At 42.7% G+C, this 17,682-nt stretch overlaps 1 protein-coding gene across 1 annotated transcript; it reads right to left on the bottom strand.

The window, feature by feature from the left end:
- Nucleotides 1-13,937: 13,937 nt before the first annotated feature.
- On the bottom strand, nucleotides 13,938-16,506 carry LOC122021248 (serine/threonine-protein kinase D6PK-like). Its single transcript, XM_042579341.1, has 2 exons — nucleotides 15,863-16,506; nucleotides 13,938-14,968 (listed from the first exon to the last, which is right to left on the bottom strand). Exons 1-2 carry the CDS (start codon nucleotides 16,393-16,395, stop codon nucleotides 14,146-14,148), a joined length of 1,356 nt encoding a protein of 451 aa, XP_042435275.1. The 5' UTR covers nucleotides 16,396-16,506; the 3' UTR covers nucleotides 13,938-14,145.
- Between the last annotated feature and the right edge of the window lie 1,176 nt (nucleotides 16,507-17,682).

The following is a 17,682-nucleotide window of genomic DNA, read 5'->3' as shown; positions in this document are numbered from 1 at the left end:
AGTCTTGACCTGTAATCCTTGGTTTGCATATCCCGATCTGTACACTTTGATCCGGGTATCCCAACCCGCATGTCAGTAAGTCCTGATCTGTAATCCTTGGTTTACATATCCTGACATGTACGCTTTGATCCATGTATCCTGTACCGTAAGTCTATAAATCCTGACCTGTATATCCTACCTTCCGAGTTCCTACTTGACATGTAGGCCTAACTCCGGTCTGCCACTTGTGCCCGACCAGGACCACCCTGTAACCTGGCCCTTTGCACCCCACGTAGGTCGGACTTTTGACCTCTACGTAGGCCGGACTTTTGACCGCCACGTAAGCTTGACTTCTGACCGCCACGTGAGCTTGACTTTTGACTGCCTCGTCGGCTTGACTTCTTACCACCCCGAGGGCTTGACTTCCGACCACGTCTGCTGTCCGACCCCACTATCATGCACCGTATCACAAGTCTCCCCTTCAAGTCTAATCGAAGAAGGCTCCAGTCCGACTGACTAGACCCAAGTCCTGTCATCACCTGACCTGCCCTTTGTGCCTCTTTAGTTACTGACCCTTTTCCCGATATCCCACTCAGAATTTATCACCCTTCCTAATTGAGTCTTTATTGCCTGCACATTTACTCCGCTATCCTCGATCCTGCTATTTTTCCATAAATGCCACACTATTTCCCAAATATCTTCACATGTTCCGAAGTTAACTCTTCACATTCCCCTCCTTTAAAAGAGGGGTCGCGTATACTGTTGCCTTCACTTTCCTCAGGCTCCCTTTGTACTCATGGAATCATACGAGGTATCTTCTCCGCACCATCAACTCGCTCATTTGACCCAGCCGCTAACTCACAGAGATGAGACTCTGCTTGAAATGACGTAGAGTAGGGACCTTCAGTCCTCTCTCCGTCGGAAAATGGAAGAACTCTGGCTAGCGGCTAAATCCAGAACTCGAGCCGAGGTAGCTCTCAAGCATAAGGCTCATTCAGACCTTAGGAGTCTAACTCATTTTATTACCTATTTGAAACTGAAGCATGTGGATACTATAACCCTCCTACAAGAGGAAAACCAGATCAAAGATGAAACCATCACCCATCTGCAAAGCAATATTCGATGTATCAAGGAAGAACTGGCTAAAGCGCAGGCTCATCTAGCGAAGGGGAATCAGGCGTCTTGTTCTTGTAATAGCGTGAACCCTTGACAAATATTGTCTAACTCTTATTAAATAAACCTTGTTCTAGATCTACCTTATCTGCCTATTAAGTTGTGGGTATGTATCTCCTTATCTTTCCTATTATCATGTTCCATATGCACATGTCCCCAAGAGAATTTGCTAGAAAAGATAATTTAGAAAGGATAATTTACTTACCACACTATTTTCTTACCATAAGGGGTGGGAAGTCGTGGTTCATACGGACCCGCCTGCTTGCATCTCATATTGGCAATAGAAGTATGGTTACAGATCTGTTGAGCATGAAAGTATACCTCGCGGCTTCACATTGAGGCGAGAGTAGGAGATACCGACTGAGAAAGTCATTAGTCTTGAGAGCAGACTCACTTATAACTCGCACTGAGGCGAGAGTCTGGGACCCGACCTGGAAGGTCGTTGGGCGTGAGATCATGCTCACTTATAACTCGCACTAGGGCGAGAGTCTGGGACACTGACCTGGAAAGGTCGTTGGGCGTGAGAGCGTGCTCACTTATAACTCGCACTGGGCCGAGAGTCTGGGACACCGACCTGGACAGTCGTTGGGCGTGAGAGCATGCTCATTTATAACTCACATTGAGGCGAGAGTCTGGGACACCGACCTGGAAAGGTCGTTGGGCGTGAGAGCATGCTCACTTATAACTCACACTGGGGCGAGAGTCTGGAACAGCGACCTCGAAAGGTCGTTGGACGTGAGAGCATGCTCACTTATAACTCGTATTGGGGCGAGAGTCCGGGACACCGACCGGGAAAGGTCGTTGGGCGTGAGAGCATGGTCACTTATAACTCTCACTGGGGCGAGAGTCTGGGACACCGACTTGGAAAGGTCGTTGGGTGTGAGAGCATGCTCACTTATAACTCGCACTGGGGCGAGAGTCTGTGACACCGACCTGGAAAGGTCGTTGGGCATGAGAGCATGATCACTTATAACTCGCACTGGGGTGAGAGTCTGGGACACCGACCGGGAAAGGTCGTTGGGCGTGAGAGCATGCTCACTTATAACTCACACTGAGACGAGAGTCTGGGACACCGACCTAGAAGGGTCGTTGGGCGTGAGAGCATGCTCACTTATTACTCGCACTGGGGCGAGAGTCTGGGACACCGACCTGGAAAGGTCGTTGGGCATGAGAGCATGCTCACTTATAACTCGCACTGGGACGAGAGTCTGGGACTCCGATCTGGAAAGGTCGTTGGGCGTGAGAGCATGCTCACTTATAACTCGCCCTAGGGCGAGAGTCTGGGACACCGACATGGAAAGGTCGTTGGGCGTGAGAGCATGCTCACTTATAACTCGCACTGGGGAGAGAATCTTTGACACCGACCTAGAAAGGTCGTTGGGCGTGAGAGCATGCTCACTTATAACTCGCACTGGGACAAGAGTCTGGGACACCGACCTGGAAAGGTCGTTGTGTTGATTGATACTCGGAATATCGTACCGGTTCCCCTATACAAAATTTTTGTACAAGTTCTGAACCATTCCTAACAACCTATTGTGTTCTTTAGAAATTAAATTAGGAATCGCAAACGGAACTTAACATTATTGATTCCAAATTTAACTTATCTATTCTTAGAGGTTTAGACTTGGATCGCAAACGATACTTAACATTATTGATCTAAATCCACCCATGTTACAAATTCAATTAAATATTAATTTCAGATATTGGCTTCCAGGTTAAACATGGCGACGCACTAGACCTTCTTGGGTATGGGAGCATCCACCACTTCCTAAACAAAGCCTTTCAACGAAATTTAATATTTAATTCCCTTATAGTAATCCTAGGTTTAACCAAAAGGAACAATCGAATCACATAATCGAAAAAAACAAAAGAACACAAACTCGAATTACAAATTCGAAACCTAGAATCATATGCCTCTTGTGTTTGGTGTTTTAAAATCTATACAAAGAAAACTAGTATGATGCGGAATAGAATTACTAGTTATACCTTTCTTTGTAAGCAACAACCTCTTGATCTTCTATCGTATTCCTCTTCTTATCTCAGACGCCGTGTGGGTGACGATCTACCGAGACGAGAACCACCCAAGCTTCCTTCTTCTCCAAGCAAGTTTCGGCCACCACAAGAACTCCAAGAGAAGATGGGGTTCGGCCACCACCAAGCTCCAAGGGATGCTAAGAAACAAGACTTCCCATCTCTCCTTCTTCCTTTAGCAAGATCCGACCACCAACTAAGCTCCTTGAGATGAAGATGTCGTCGGCCAAGGAAGAAGAATAGGAGAGGGAGAGGAAGAGAGGGGTCGGCCACCAACCAAGGAAAAGAGGAACCAAAGAAGAGATATTGTTATGGGGTGAGACACCTACCCTCTCTTTTATATTCCTTGGTTTTGGCAAATAAGGAAAGTTTTATTAAAACTTCCTTATTCTCTTTGCCAATGAAAGGAAAGTTTAATAAAATTTCCCTTTCAAATTATATATGGTCGGTCATCTTAATCCCTCCAAATAAGGAAAGTTTTCAACACAAAATTAAAACTTCCTAATTTGTTTCCAAAAATTTTTAAATAAAATTTCTCTTTTGGTCGGCCATCTTAATTTGTTTCCTAATTTGTTTTCATGGTTGGTCATAAAAGGAAACTTTTATAAATTAAAATCTCTCTATTAAAACATGTGGATGATTTACAAAAAGGAAAGTTTTCTCTAAAATTAAAATATTTCTTTCAATCTACAAATAAGGAAAGATATCAAATCTTTTCTTAATCTTTTGTAGAAACTATAAAAGGAAAGATTTAATTTTAAAACTCTCTTTTAAATCATGAGGATGGTTAAAAAAAGGAAAGTTTTATCAAAAATTAAAATCTTCCTTTTAACTACAAATAAGGAAAGATATCAAACCTTTCACTTAATCTTTTATAGACAACTATAAAAGGAAAGATTTAAATTTTAAACTCTCTTTTAAAACCATGACTTCCACATAAGAAAGATTTAAAAAAAATAAAAACCTTTTAATTTATTGTGGCCGGCCATACTAAGCTTGGGTTCAAGCTAGGGTCGGCCACCTAATGAAACCAACTCACCTTGGTTTGGCCAGCCCTAGCTTGGGCTCCAAGCTAGGCTTGGCCAACCACTTTAAGGTGGGTATGGGTGGGTATAATACTTTATAAATAAAATGCTACGATAGGGACCGAGAGGAGGAATTGGTTTTGGTATCCCGATGAAATTAAGCTTCCCGTGTTCGTCCCGAACACCCAACTTAATTTCATCAATAATAAACTAGTATTATTGTTGCTTTTTATTTGAGTTGAAAAAATGGGAAAGGTATTGTTTTCTTTTTCAAGTTATTCACTTCTCCCTCTTACCGACCTCTAAGGGTCCTAACAGTTTGTTTATCTTAACGAGTCTCATTAAACAAGCTCAAACGAGCTTTTATATCGAATCAAGCTTCGAATAGCTCATCAGAGGCTTGGTTCATTTACACCTCTACGGGTTGGCTAGAATGACTGACTCACTTCGCAATAGACCAATAGTAGGTGATAGTATACATGTTTCCTCGTCCGGTCACAAAATTGGATAAGTTTATATGCCCCAGCCGTACAAAAATTTGGCCAGAATAAATACAACCCAGCTTAATATATTGACCAAACCTCTCAAAACGAAGTAGGTTTTCTCTGGGTGGCCTATCATATGCCTGGTCGGGTAAAAGGACGATCGAGCCTACAACACCTATCCTCATGTTACCACCTGGATGGAATTCCAACAAAGCATAGATTACTAGAGGAATTTTCAAGAAGCATGAGGCACTATATTATCTCTCGAGTAGATTTCCATCATGACTATGCCACTATATCATTCTCCGAACAAATGTCTCAAGGTTGTGCAAAATATGACAGAGCAACTTAATGATCAATCAAGATACATGCAGTATAATATACGACAGAGCATATCATGCAAAATGAAACTGAACATTCCAATCTGTTGGTACCCCAAGGTAGTTTTGATGTGATCAAACAAGTTAAGTTTGGTCTTGTTGTGTTTAACCTTGTGTCTAAGTGTACAGGAACTTAGGAGCATAGGACATCGAGCGAAAGGCACAGCTAGCGATAAGGACGACACGGGAGAGAGCCAACGAGCTCGATGTGTCTGAAGGACGAGATGCTATGGAAGAGTACACCGGCGGACGAGAATGGAGTGTACAGTGTTTCCGAGGGACAAGAAGCCGGAGCAAAAGATTACTCGAGGAGCAAAAGATGCAACTGTCCGAAGGACGAAAAACTGTGGAAGAGTATACTGATGGATGAGAAGGAAGCAAGTAGCGATTCTGAGGGATGAGAAGTTGGAGCGGAAGTTTGTTCGAGAAGGTCGGAAGTTGGGTTCAGGTGAGCTCTATTCCGGATGGTCGAAATCACTCAAGCGAGCATTGCCGGAGTGGAAGACCCGGACGGAGGCTAGCGGAACCGAAGGACGCTCAGACCAAAAGTCAGTAAAAGGCTGACTTCTGATGGCCGGGCGCCCGGAGCAGGTCGGGGCGCTCGGACCAGGTCGGGGCGCTCGGACCAGGTCGGGCGCCCGGACCAGTCCGGGGCGCCTGGAACCATTCCGAGCGCCCGAACCCCAACTTTTATCCAGATAAACATGACTTTTGATCGTTGTGTCAGGGATAGATTTCTATCCCATTCCAGGTGCCTGGAACGCTTCTAGACGCCCCAAGCAGGGTTATATAAACAGTCATGCTCCTATAAGCTAAGGAGAATAAGAAACTGTGAAACAACACTTGTACGCTTTTAGTTTTCTGTTTAGCTCTCTGATTCTGTGTTATCATTGCTATAAAGAGGTTTCTCTGTCTGAAAGAAAAATTAGTGTGCTTTACTTCCTTGGATTAACAACCTCCCCGGTTGTAACCAAGTAAATTCTCGGTGCCCCTGTCTTTTAATTTCTTTATTATACTTATACAAGTGTTAGATTTATAAAGCTGTAAATATGAGAAAAGTCTTTTTGTTTTGTTTTTGTACAGGAGATATTCAACCCCCCCTAGCCGGTCGCCAAGGGTCCTAACATAATCAAGCCGCCAGCTTAAGAATCGGTCAAGATATATTCAACAGACAACATCCCAACCAGTTGTCAACTTAAGGACCACCCGAGATATCTTTAGCAAGCAATATCTTAAGAACCTGTCATAATAACAACCATGTGTCAGAGAATATTCTTCTGAAACCTTTTTTAGGGACCAACCTATCCCCCATTAGCCGACCACTTATAACAACATATTTCTTCATTAACCGTAATGATAACAGAAACTATAAATGACAAAAGAGGTATACATATGAGTAAATGGAAGATTCCTCAGATGATTACTGCATGTTGCCTTAGTCATACCTTCTCCTTTACCTAATAACCTCTGAAACACTTTGCCACTCATGATTACAGAGGTTATGTGAGGTGGTATATAAAGGAGAGTCCTCTCCATGACGAAGGTATGCTCTCTGATCATTTGCAATTCATCCTTATGCACGCGTATGTTACTGTTCTTCTTCCACCCGCTCAAGCATTCACTAACTTGAGTGTCGGAGGGCCTTCGCCAGGGACTCCCCCTAGTTTCTTGGCACTGACATTTTATTAGATTGTTTCTGTGTGCATAGGATCAGAGGGAAGCTTTGTTGGGACCGAAAAGTAGCTAGAGGGGGGTGAATAGCTCGTCGCGTGCTAGGTGCTCGTCGTTGCTTGTTTCTTCAAAGATGCGCAGCAGAAATACAAGAAACAAACCACACAACGCTAACAAGGTTGGTTTACTTAGTATCCACCTCACAAGAGGTGACTAGTCCAAGGATCCACACCTACTCACGCACCCTCCACTAATAAAACCCTCCTTTTCGGTAACTACCGAAGGCGGAGAAGCCCTACAAGTTCACACTACAAGAAGAAGGGGAAAGAATACAAAATACAAGCACAAAGCTTACAATGAGTACAAGAAAACCCTAACCCTAGCTTTCTTCCTCTTACTATAGATCCACCTCTTGACTTGGAAGAACCTCCAAGAACTTCAAGAACTGGCGTGGAGAGCTCTGTGGAGTCGCTGGTGAAGATCTGAGTTCTATCGTGAAAGCGATATCGAAGGAAATGAACACATGCGGCTTAAATCGACGCTAATGGTCGAATCCCGATCGATTGGAATGCTCCCAATCGATCGGGGAGACTTTGGATCGATCCACGGATCGATCCAGAGTGCCTCTGTGCTCTGGAAAAATACCTGGATCGATCCACGGATCGATCCAACGCTTATCGCGCGAAGCAGCAGCGTCCCAATCGATCCACTGATCGATTGGGACCTCTGGATCGATCCACTGATCGATCCAGAGGCTTTCTGTGCGCTGGGAAACTGCCTGGATCGATCCACTGATCGATCCACTTATCGATCCACTGATCGATCCACTTATCGATCCACTGATTGATCCACTGATTGATCTAGCTCTTGGTTTTTACCCAAAACCAAGTCCCAAGCCTCCCAAACCAACATTCGGTCAACCTTAACCTGTTGGTACGTCATGCCTAGCATCTAGTCACTTCCTTGACCTGCTAGGACTCCCTCACCAAGTGTCCGGTCAATCCCTTTGACCCACTTGGACTTTTCTCCTCTTACCAAGTATCCTGTCAATTCCTTTGACCTACTTGGACTTTTCTTCATCGTGCCAAGTATCCGGTCACTCTCTTGACCTACTTGGACTTTCACCTGATGTCTGATCAACCTTGACCCATTTGGATTTTCCCCCGTGCCTGGCTTCACTTACCAGGACTTCCATTTTGCCTAGCTTCACTCACTAGGACTTCTCTTGTGCCTGGCTTCACTCACCAGGTCTTTCACCTTGCTTCACTCACTAGGATTTTCCTCTGTCTGGCTTCACTCACCAGGACTTTCACCTAGCTTCACTCACTAGGATTTTCTCACTGCCTAACTTCACTCGCTAGGTCTTTCACCTGGCTTCACTCACCAGGACTTTCCTTCTGCCTGACTTCACTCACCAAGACTTCTCTTTTTCCTGACATCCCAGTTAGGACTTCCCAGTCAAGTATCCGGTCAATCCTTGACCTACTTGACTCTTGTTCAATCAACCTTGTATTGTCAAACATCGAAACACAAACCAAGACTCAAGCTTGGTCAACCAGGTCAACCTTGACCTGAGAGATATTGCACCAACAAGCTTCTTCTCAAAGGAAAAGGTCTTCTACGGTCAACCATCGATCCGTCGTGTTTAACGCATCATCTCTGCAACTCTCAGACAAGATCATACAACAATGACTTTATATTTTGATTTTTCCCATTTAAGTGATAACATAGTTAAAATAATATAAGTATCTCGGGTAAGTTTTGATGTGATCAACCGGGTTAAGTTAGGTAATATTGTATTTGATCCTTGTGTCTAAGTGTGCATGAACTCAGGAATACAAGAAGTCAAGTGGAAGATGCAACAGACGAGAACGATGGCACGGGAAACGAGTCACTACAAGAAAATTGGACTTTTACAACACTTAAAAGACAACGCTTTTTTTAAAAAGCGTTGTCATTTTTTTTTTAACAACGCTTTTAGTGAAAAGCGTTGTCTATTTCTTTATTTTCTTACTAATAGACAACGCTTTTTTAAAAATCGTTGTCTTTTAGCGATTTTTGTGGGTCAACGACAACACTTCTTGAAAAGTGTTGTCTATTACTATTTTTTAAGTGTTGTCTATTATCAAGTTCTCATCTAAATTAAATCTAAAATGATACAAACCGTTGGATCAAGTAAGGAGTTGAAAAACCCTAGGTTTCACTCGCTTGCACCCACCAATCTTCCGAAAACCTCCCGAACCCCTCTCACAACTTCTCATCTCTCGCCTTCTCCATCCAACTCCTCCTCTCACGCCCTCTTGCCTCCGTCTCACCTTCCACCGCTGCCCTCATTTCCGCGCAAGGGCAACTCACGTACGACTCCACCTCCTCCTCTGCGTCCGCTCGACAGCTAAAGTGGTTCAACATTGGAGAGGTTGTCTTGTATTTGAAGGCCTCTTCGAGTTCTACCAGGCCTTTGCTGACGGCTCCATCGGCACCGCCGTGAAGATCAACCGCGAAGATGCCGACATTGCCATCAACTGGGCCGGCGGACTACACCACACCAAGAAGTGCGAGGCCTCTGACTTCTGCTACGTCAACGACATTGTCCTCGACATCCTTGAGCTCCTTAAGTACCACAGGGTAAGCCGACTGTACATTTTCTTCTGTTACTCTTCCATCATAGATTTTGTTCTTGCTTCACTGTTGGCGATCATGTTTAGCGTTGATTATTTTTTGCTTCTATGCAACTTACAGGATTTAGTAGTAATTAGAGGCAATTACAGTTTTATTTAATTTAGTTGATTTTCATTTGTTTTCCTGGTCTTAGGAAAGCCATTTCATTTATTTTATGTTCACACAGAAGCTCCATCGACATGAGGACGTTCTCACAAGGCGGCGACGAGCTTTTTGTTAGCCTTGTTGTAGCTCCTGACATCTGTGAGCACACATCAAAATCTCTCCTTTCCTCTTGTTTTTATCAGAATCAAAAGGTTTCAGAACAACAAATTCCGAAAAGTAATCTAAGAGGTTCGTGAAGATCATAGTCATTGCTACAACTTTGGGCATCCTTTTGTTCTTGATCGCGTCTGTGTTCATTTGGTGGAGAAGGAAAAGAATCAAAAGTATGTATGCTCAACCACTCATGTTAAATATTGCCGACTAGGTGTATGATGAAATGTCCTTATGAGTTTTACTTGTTGATTGGTATTTATTTTTCACATTTAACTACTACATTTAGATGTAAGTTTGTTCAATGACACATACTCATTTGCAACACAAAGCAAAGTCATCGAGGTGAACAAGAAAAAAAACATCACCTGGCAAAGTGACAAAGATCACAAATTTGGCAGTGATGTCTACCCTAAATATTTCCAGCAGGGAGGTCTCATATGAGGTGCCAAGCTGTAAGTGTTTTTCTGTCTTTCATTTCTATATCATATGTTGTATTCAAGTTGGTAGCAATCATTGTAATAAAATTTGCAGTTAAGCGAGCAAGAATATCTCATTGTTTGGATGAGGATAGCTGCCTTGCCATAGTTTAGAAAACTCTATGGGAGAATTGAGAGAGACCTCGCAGCCAATGAACAAATCTCAATGACAATAGAGAACAACTACAACACTTACAATTTTGAAGGGGAGAAGAGGTTGGTACTTTCTACTACCTCATGGATAGGTGGGAAGAATGGTTTCATTGGTGTTGCATATCTTACAATCGGTAGCCTTTGCATATTTCTTGTGGTAGCCTTCATGGTTCTTTATCTGCTCAAGCCTTGGTAAGTATCTTGCTCGTCGTTAGCATTTATGGTACGCAGTACAATGAATACATTTTTCTATAGTTGATAAGCAAAAATCAGGTTAACAAGGTTTGACTTGGAACTAATAGACTTGTTGCTCAGATTGATTTCAACTTCGATGTTACCTAGTGACAACTCATACAAATTGGTTCACTTGTTCTTGCAGGACCCTTGGAGATCCATCGTACTTATCTTGGAACAGAAACCCAGATGGACATTAGTGAAACTTTAAGCTCAAGTTGCATTCAAAAGTTGGTAAAGTTACAAATTTAGTTGCTCTAAATCAAAGTCTGCCAATCATGTGCAAACAATTTTCTTTGAGAATTCTGTAATCTGTAACTTCAATAGAGACCAAAGGAAATACAATGTTAGATCATTATGCAAATTGAACAGTCACGTCATGTTGACAATAGTATCATCATTTTGGGAATCATGTACCTAATTTTTATGTACACTGTGTATCTATCTCTATTATATATAGTGTACCTGGTTTTGATGTGTCATGACTCTGTTCTTTTTGTTAACTTATGGTTGATTTCATTTCTATGGTAGGGTCAAAGAAACATAATGGTTTTGTAAATATAAAAATAATGATTTTGTAAATAAAAAATCAAATATAATTTTTTATTTTTTTATTTTAAAAAGACAACGCTTTTAAAGCGTTGTAATAATGATATTTTTGCAAAAAATACACAACGCTTTTAAAGCGTTGCAAAAGCGTTGTCTTTGCTACAAACGACAACGCTTTAAAAGCATTGTCGTTGAACAGACTTTTAACAACAGTGCCTTTAACAACGCTTTTTCAGGCACAAAGACAACGCTTTAAAAGCGTTGTCTATTAGCTTTTTTCTTGTAGTGAGTTTACGGGTTTGGTGGATCAGAGGGATGAGAAGCTATAGAAGAGTACACCGGTGGAGTGAGAAGGATGTGTGCGGCGCTTCCGAGGGACGAAAAGCCGGAGTAAAAGACTGCTCGAGAAAAAGACCGGAATTGAGTTCTAATGAGCTCAACTCCGGATGGCCTGAGAATCATCCAAGTGACCAAACTCCAAGCTCCCGAACCACTTTGGACCAGAGCAGGCACCTCTTCGCGAATGTTGCTGCGAATGATATTCGGAGTCCATGTTAGCAACACTCTAGGTGCCCGATCCAGTCCAGGTGCCCGAGTTTCGATAAAGTGTTATCTTCAATCCATTGCAAGTAGATAAGGTGCACCGCTCGGGGCACTTGGATCCATTTCAGGCACCCAGAGAGCTGCCACGTCAACCAATGGTCAAATCTGACCAAAGGGTTATAAAATGAGATTTTATCCTCCTTTCGAATACAACACTTGTAAAATGACACACTTGCATTCAAATTTTGTTTTTGCGCTTTCAATGATTGTAAGAGGTCACTCCGCTTTCATCAAGGAGAACTTTTAGTGAGCTTCAACTCTCTTGGATGAACAATTATCCTAGTTATAATCAAGTAAAAACTTCTTATCTCTTACTCCCTTTTATGTTATTAATTTTATTTAAACTAACAGTATGTCTTTGCTAAGAATGAAGTAAAAAAAAAGTGTGTATTTTATTTATAGGATAATTCATCTTCTTTTTATCGGTCTCATCGGGACTTACAAATAACATTTCAAGGAATAAAATAAACGATTGAGACTTCATGACACTTATTATATTTTAAATAAATATTATTTAATCACGATCGATCATCTAAAAGTTAGCATTTAGCTTCTACGACATGTAGATGCTAGTTGCTACAGAAGCTAGTTACTAGTTTATACAACAAGCTAGTGAACCCCAGAGTTATGGTACAATGACAGAACATTCAAATTATTATTTAAGTATACAACGAGTAACTTTATATCATTTTAATTTTTCTTTTCTAATAATAACCTCATTAAAATAATATTTTAACCAGTAAATCAAACCTATAAATTTTGCAATATATATAGCAGTTATCTTCTAACTCCTAGACAGTAGAAATTAACCGGTAACCTTTATAACTTGTCTGAATCCAAAAATATTTTTATGATAAAATTATATAGAAAAATACTCTTTTGACTTTTTTTATTATTATTAATCGGATGTTTCTGTTAATGCAGTGTTCTTTCAAATTAGGCCTCTGATCACTTTCTCATCTTCCGCCCTAAAATCGACATGCATTCCGAAGATTCGCAGATACGGCCGTCCAGACAGCTGCGAGCGAATGCTCTCTCTCTCTCTGATTCCCAGCTCACTACAATTCAAACGGCAGAGACAAATGGCAACAGAAACTACAAGTCGAGAGGTACGGTCGGCTTCAATATAATCCTGCCACATCAAGCTAGCTAGCGAACTGTATAAGAAGCAAGTCCCCAATTATTATTCTTGTTCTTTCCCTATCTTACTCTCCCCCTGCCTCTGTCTCCAACAATCTAATCCCGATACCTTCTGAAATGATCAATCGACAACGATGCGACTGGCAGTGGGCAAGCCAGCGACGCTGTTTATCCGACAGTTGCGTATGTGCATGGCCGGAACTCTGCGGCTTATTCACCGGCCCTTCTCCGCCCTCTCTGTCTCTAGCTTCTAGTAGCCTATCACTAGACCATATCCTCTCTCTCTCTATCTCTTAATTTATTTTTGCCACTTGCCGTTAGTTTCATGCAGCTGCAGCAGCAGCAGCAGCATCTTCTCCATCTCCACCGAACCGACACAATTATTGATGCAAACTGGTGGCCAGTTGCTCGGTGGGTGATCAGGCTTTGATAATTATTCTGATGATAATTATTCTGAGATCTCAAGTTTTCTCAGTGTCGAGCTAATTAATTATTTAATCAGGGAGACATATGTGACTGAATTCCTATCATTGTTGGAGACTATATTATATACACGAGCGATGCAATATTAACCCCATAGTGGTTGTTAATTAGCCACTAATTATCATCATCATGCACACTAATACAATCTTATCGGGGCCTTGAGTCGACCACTAGAGCATATTTTTCGTCATCTTATTTCTAGTCATATCGGGACAACACATGCAATAGGATGTCGAGAGATATGAAGATAAGGCATGCATGCTATGGATGGCGACGAAAGATTGAATAATTAAGTCGATTTGAATATTATGAAATTTAGAAATTATTTTATCCATATTTTCATAGCATTATTAGTTGCTTTTGATACATTGATAAGTGTGAATTAGTATGGAATATAATTATTTCACTATGAATAACCAGCAGCAATTGCTTCTTTTTACTATGAACATAATTAATTTCAATCCATAAATAGCTTTCGTATCATTGATTCATATTTTGCAGGATGATTTGATATTCGTAATATATGATATTAAATTTGTTAATTCATTTTCGTAATATATGCATGCATTTGAAAGGATCGGCCTAACAAATTATAAGACCTAGAAAGCCATTAGGAAATGAGTAGCAAATGTACATGCACTAATCCTTACGAATTACATATAATTTTTAATATTACTTGAAATTCTTGATTATATATTTTTTTAATCATCATACTGTCAAAATTCCTCGTCTATGCAGCGGCACGGGCCGTCGAGCCTTTCCGGCGATCCCATCACCGCCGTCTCCTTGCGTTCACCAGACGTATTGTCCAATTGGGTTCTAAGTATTAGTAGTAGTCCACCGGCGTGCCGGGACAGCTGTCGTCCGACCCATCGCCGCTATGGGTACTGAGGGTGAACGAAGGCGGCACGTAGGGCGGCACGGCGCACCGAAGTAGGGCCCATTTGACTCCGTTGAAGAAGGGGTGACGCTTGATGGCTGCGGCGCCCATGGTGGAGCCCAGCCGCCGCTCGGGGTCCTTCACCAGTAGGCCGGTGATGAAGTCCCTGGCGGCTGCTGACACGGTCGGCTCCTTGGGAAATTCCAGCGCCCGCGCGACGATGTTCGCCAGCGTCAGCTCATGGTCAGGGCCCTTAAACGGCGTCACGCCGTAAAGCATCTCGAACACGAAGACGCCGAGCGTCCACCAGTCGACGGCGCTGCCATGGCCTTCCCCTGAGACGATCTCTGGCGCGAGGTACTCGTGCGTCCCCACGAAGGACATGGAGCGGAGGTCAACCGGCTCGGCCACGAACTCCAGGCACGGGCCGCGGCGCCCAGGCTGCTGCTTCCTGCGCTTGCGCCTGGCCGGGTGGAAGCAGGAGACGGCGGGCACGATGCAGCTGGGGATGATGCAAGAGGCCGCAGAGAACTCGGTTATTCCTCTTCCGCCGATGCCGGTGTGAGACGTCGGCAGGACCGGCATCTGGTCGGTAACGATCTGCGCGGCGGGGGCGGCGGCAGAGTCGCACTTGAAGGAAAGGTCAAAGTCGGTGAGCATGATGTGGCCGTCGCTGCGCACGAGAATGTTCTCGGGTTTCAGGTCTCGGTAGACAATGCCCATCATGTGGACGTACTCCATGGCCACCACCACCTCCGACGCGTAGAACCTGCATCCTTATTCAATTAGTTCACCCCCATCAAATCACACATTGAATGCAATTATTTCGACTAATCCAAATTGTAACATGCACAAAAACTACTTTTACTTTGCACGCAGACGCAGCGCGTGAGGATCGATCGGCACAAATAAAAAAGGACACAAAATGCTGGAGAGGGGAGACCTGAGCCCACGTGAAGCTGCTGCATTAACTAATAAACAAACATTTGCATTAAATTAGCAGGTGAGATGATCCGGGCACTGCTCCACTCGTAACGCCATGGTCCACTGCTCGCCCCCAGCATGGGGCGGGATGAAGGCTGGCGTGGACGATGAACATGAGTACATGTGAGGTGCTCCGGGGACCGGAAGGGCCTGGAGACTCGAAGAGAGGACTTTAAAATACACAAAAGAAATGGCTATTCTGGATCGCGTGAAGGAAGAAGCAGAGGAAGGGGGCTTGAAGTGGGCCAGCAAAGCCACTGAACGATCGAGCAATGCGCCCACACTCTCAGACAGCGTCCCCGTCAACAGCTAATCACCAACGCAAGGATCCAAATTTAACCAATTGATTTCAATTGATAGGACAATTCCCCCCTTTCAGCTCTCAAAGCCACAGAAACCAGAGCTTATTTCCATCAATTGAGTGCTGCTTGCTCAGTACATATCCTATATATGCAATTATCATATGTTAACGTCTTTTCCTTCCTTAATCTACGCCTTTTATTTTCTCGAAAAAGATGATTCCGGAAGATTTGGCCCATAGGCATATCAGTTTTGAAAGATAAAAGATCTAATTTATATATTGAGCATTGCCCGAGGGATTCGACGGGTAATAGATGACGATGTGGACACCGATCGAGTTAGGAAATGATAATGCTTGGTTTTGGTTTTTACGGTTTACCTGACGGCGGCCTCGTCGAAGCGCTTGCCCGGCTGGCGCTGGCGGAGAACGTGGAGATCGCCTCCGGGGCAGAACTCGGTGAGGAGGCAGAAATAGCGGTCGTTCTCGGCGCAGGCGTAGAGGCGAGGGAGGAAGGGGTGGTCGAGTGCCTCCAGGATCTCGCGCTCCGTCCGAGCACGCCCCTCTTTGCTCCGCCCCTCGAGCTCCTTCTTGTCCATCACCTTGGCCGCCAGCAGAAGCTCCTCAGTCCCGTCGCACTTGATTTCCGCTAGGTACACGTTGCCGATGTCCCCGCTTCCAAGGCGCCGCACGAACCTCAGATCCGACATGGCGAGGGGGTTCCCGCCTGGCCCGCCTCCAGCCGAAGAGCCAAGCCGGCGAATCGCGTCGGTGATGGGGTCTCTGGCGAGACGAGGCTTGTGGAGGGAGGCGGAGAAGGAGGATGAGGAGGAAGAAAGGGAGCTGGAGACGCCGGAGCGGTCGGAAGAACCGAAGCTCATGCTCTGGAGGTCGTCCACGAGATCGTCCGGCATAGCTCCGCCAGAATGAGGACGATAAAAAAGGTAGAAGAGGAGGATTGGCGGAGGCGGCGACGAGCGGAAGACGGAGGGAGGGAGGGAGGCAGTGAGGTGTGAATTGGGAAGCGAACCGAACTGGCGAAGGGGGACTTTGTAGCGGAATAAGGCTGATGGGACCGGGCCGGGACGGGCCGGGCCGAGCGAGACTGGAGGGTTATTAGTTTGAACGGCACGGCGAACCGGGAAACCGGTGGGGCCGTGTAAGCCGTGGATCCTGCGTCGCCAAAAAAAACTATAATAAAATCAAATTCACAAAAACAACAACAACAACAAATAATTAAATTTTAAAAAATAAAAAGTCAAGATTCTCAAGTTAACTTTATTAATTATTCTTGGTCAATTTGATTTCATAAAATTTTTTTATTAATTATCAGGATAAATCAAAAAATACATACGATAGATTTAGAAATCTATTTTTTAATTACGTCATTCTAATTGAAGAAATTTTTTTATAAATACATCATAGTTAGGTATCAAATCATGAGTACCTGATTTAATTTTATAAATACTATTTGGACAAAAATTAAATGAGCCCCATCATTTACGTTTTTACCATTTTTTATTAAAATCAAATGAATGTCCATATATGCCCCTTTTAACGTGATCTATTCGAAATAATTTTGTATTAGTTGGTCAAGTCGTTTTTACGTTCCATTTTTTATTAAAATCAAATGAACTTACATATATGCCCCTTTTAATGTGCTCTATTCGAAATAATTTTATATTAGTTGATCATTTGACCGCGTAAAAATAATTAATTTCTGTAATTATAAAAATTAACATCTAATTTTTATAACTAAAACCTATCAACTAATGTCTACAATACATTATATGATCATTTAATTTGACTGTGTAAAAACTAGCAACTAGTTTGTACATGTTGTAAAATAAGTTTTTAGTCATGTAATTTACACTTTTTCAAATTATAATCATGTTATGAGTCAATTTATATTTTTAGTACTTTAACTTATAATATTTTTCAATTTCAATTCTTTTTCTTTTAAAATTAAAATTTTTCAATAGAAAATGATGATTTGTAAATTGAATTTGGGGATTTTGATTTTTTTATGATCCATGTACTTTTTATATTTCAACCACAAATTAGACATTTTCTGTTAAAAAAATTTCAATTTTAGAAGAAAAAGGACTGAAATTAAAAAATATTACAAGTTACAAGACTAAGAACGTAAATTAACTTATAACAGAGTTAAAATTGAAAAAGATGTAAGTTATAGACCTGAA

This window comes from Zingiber officinale, chromosome 9A (genome assembly GCF_018446385.1).
Source record: "Zingiber officinale cultivar Zhangliang chromosome 9A, Zo_v1.1, whole genome shotgun sequence".
Classification (NCBI taxonomy): domain Eukaryota; kingdom Viridiplantae; phylum Streptophyta; class Magnoliopsida; order Zingiberales; family Zingiberaceae; genus Zingiber; species Zingiber officinale.
Note: the sequence above shows the minus strand (reverse complement) of the source record. Positions and strands in the feature narration are given on the sequence as shown.

Excerpts from the sequence above, each read along its gene's own strand:
- LOC122021248 (XM_042579341.1), bottom strand. The coding sequence starts at position 16,395 with ATGCCGGACGATCTCGTGGACGACCTCCAGAGCATGAGCTTCGGTTCT. Across the intron at positions 14,969-15,862 it reads TTCGACGAGGCCGCCGTCAG|GTTCTACGCGTCGGAGGTGG; the intron begins GTAAACCGTAAA and ends ATAAGGATGCAG.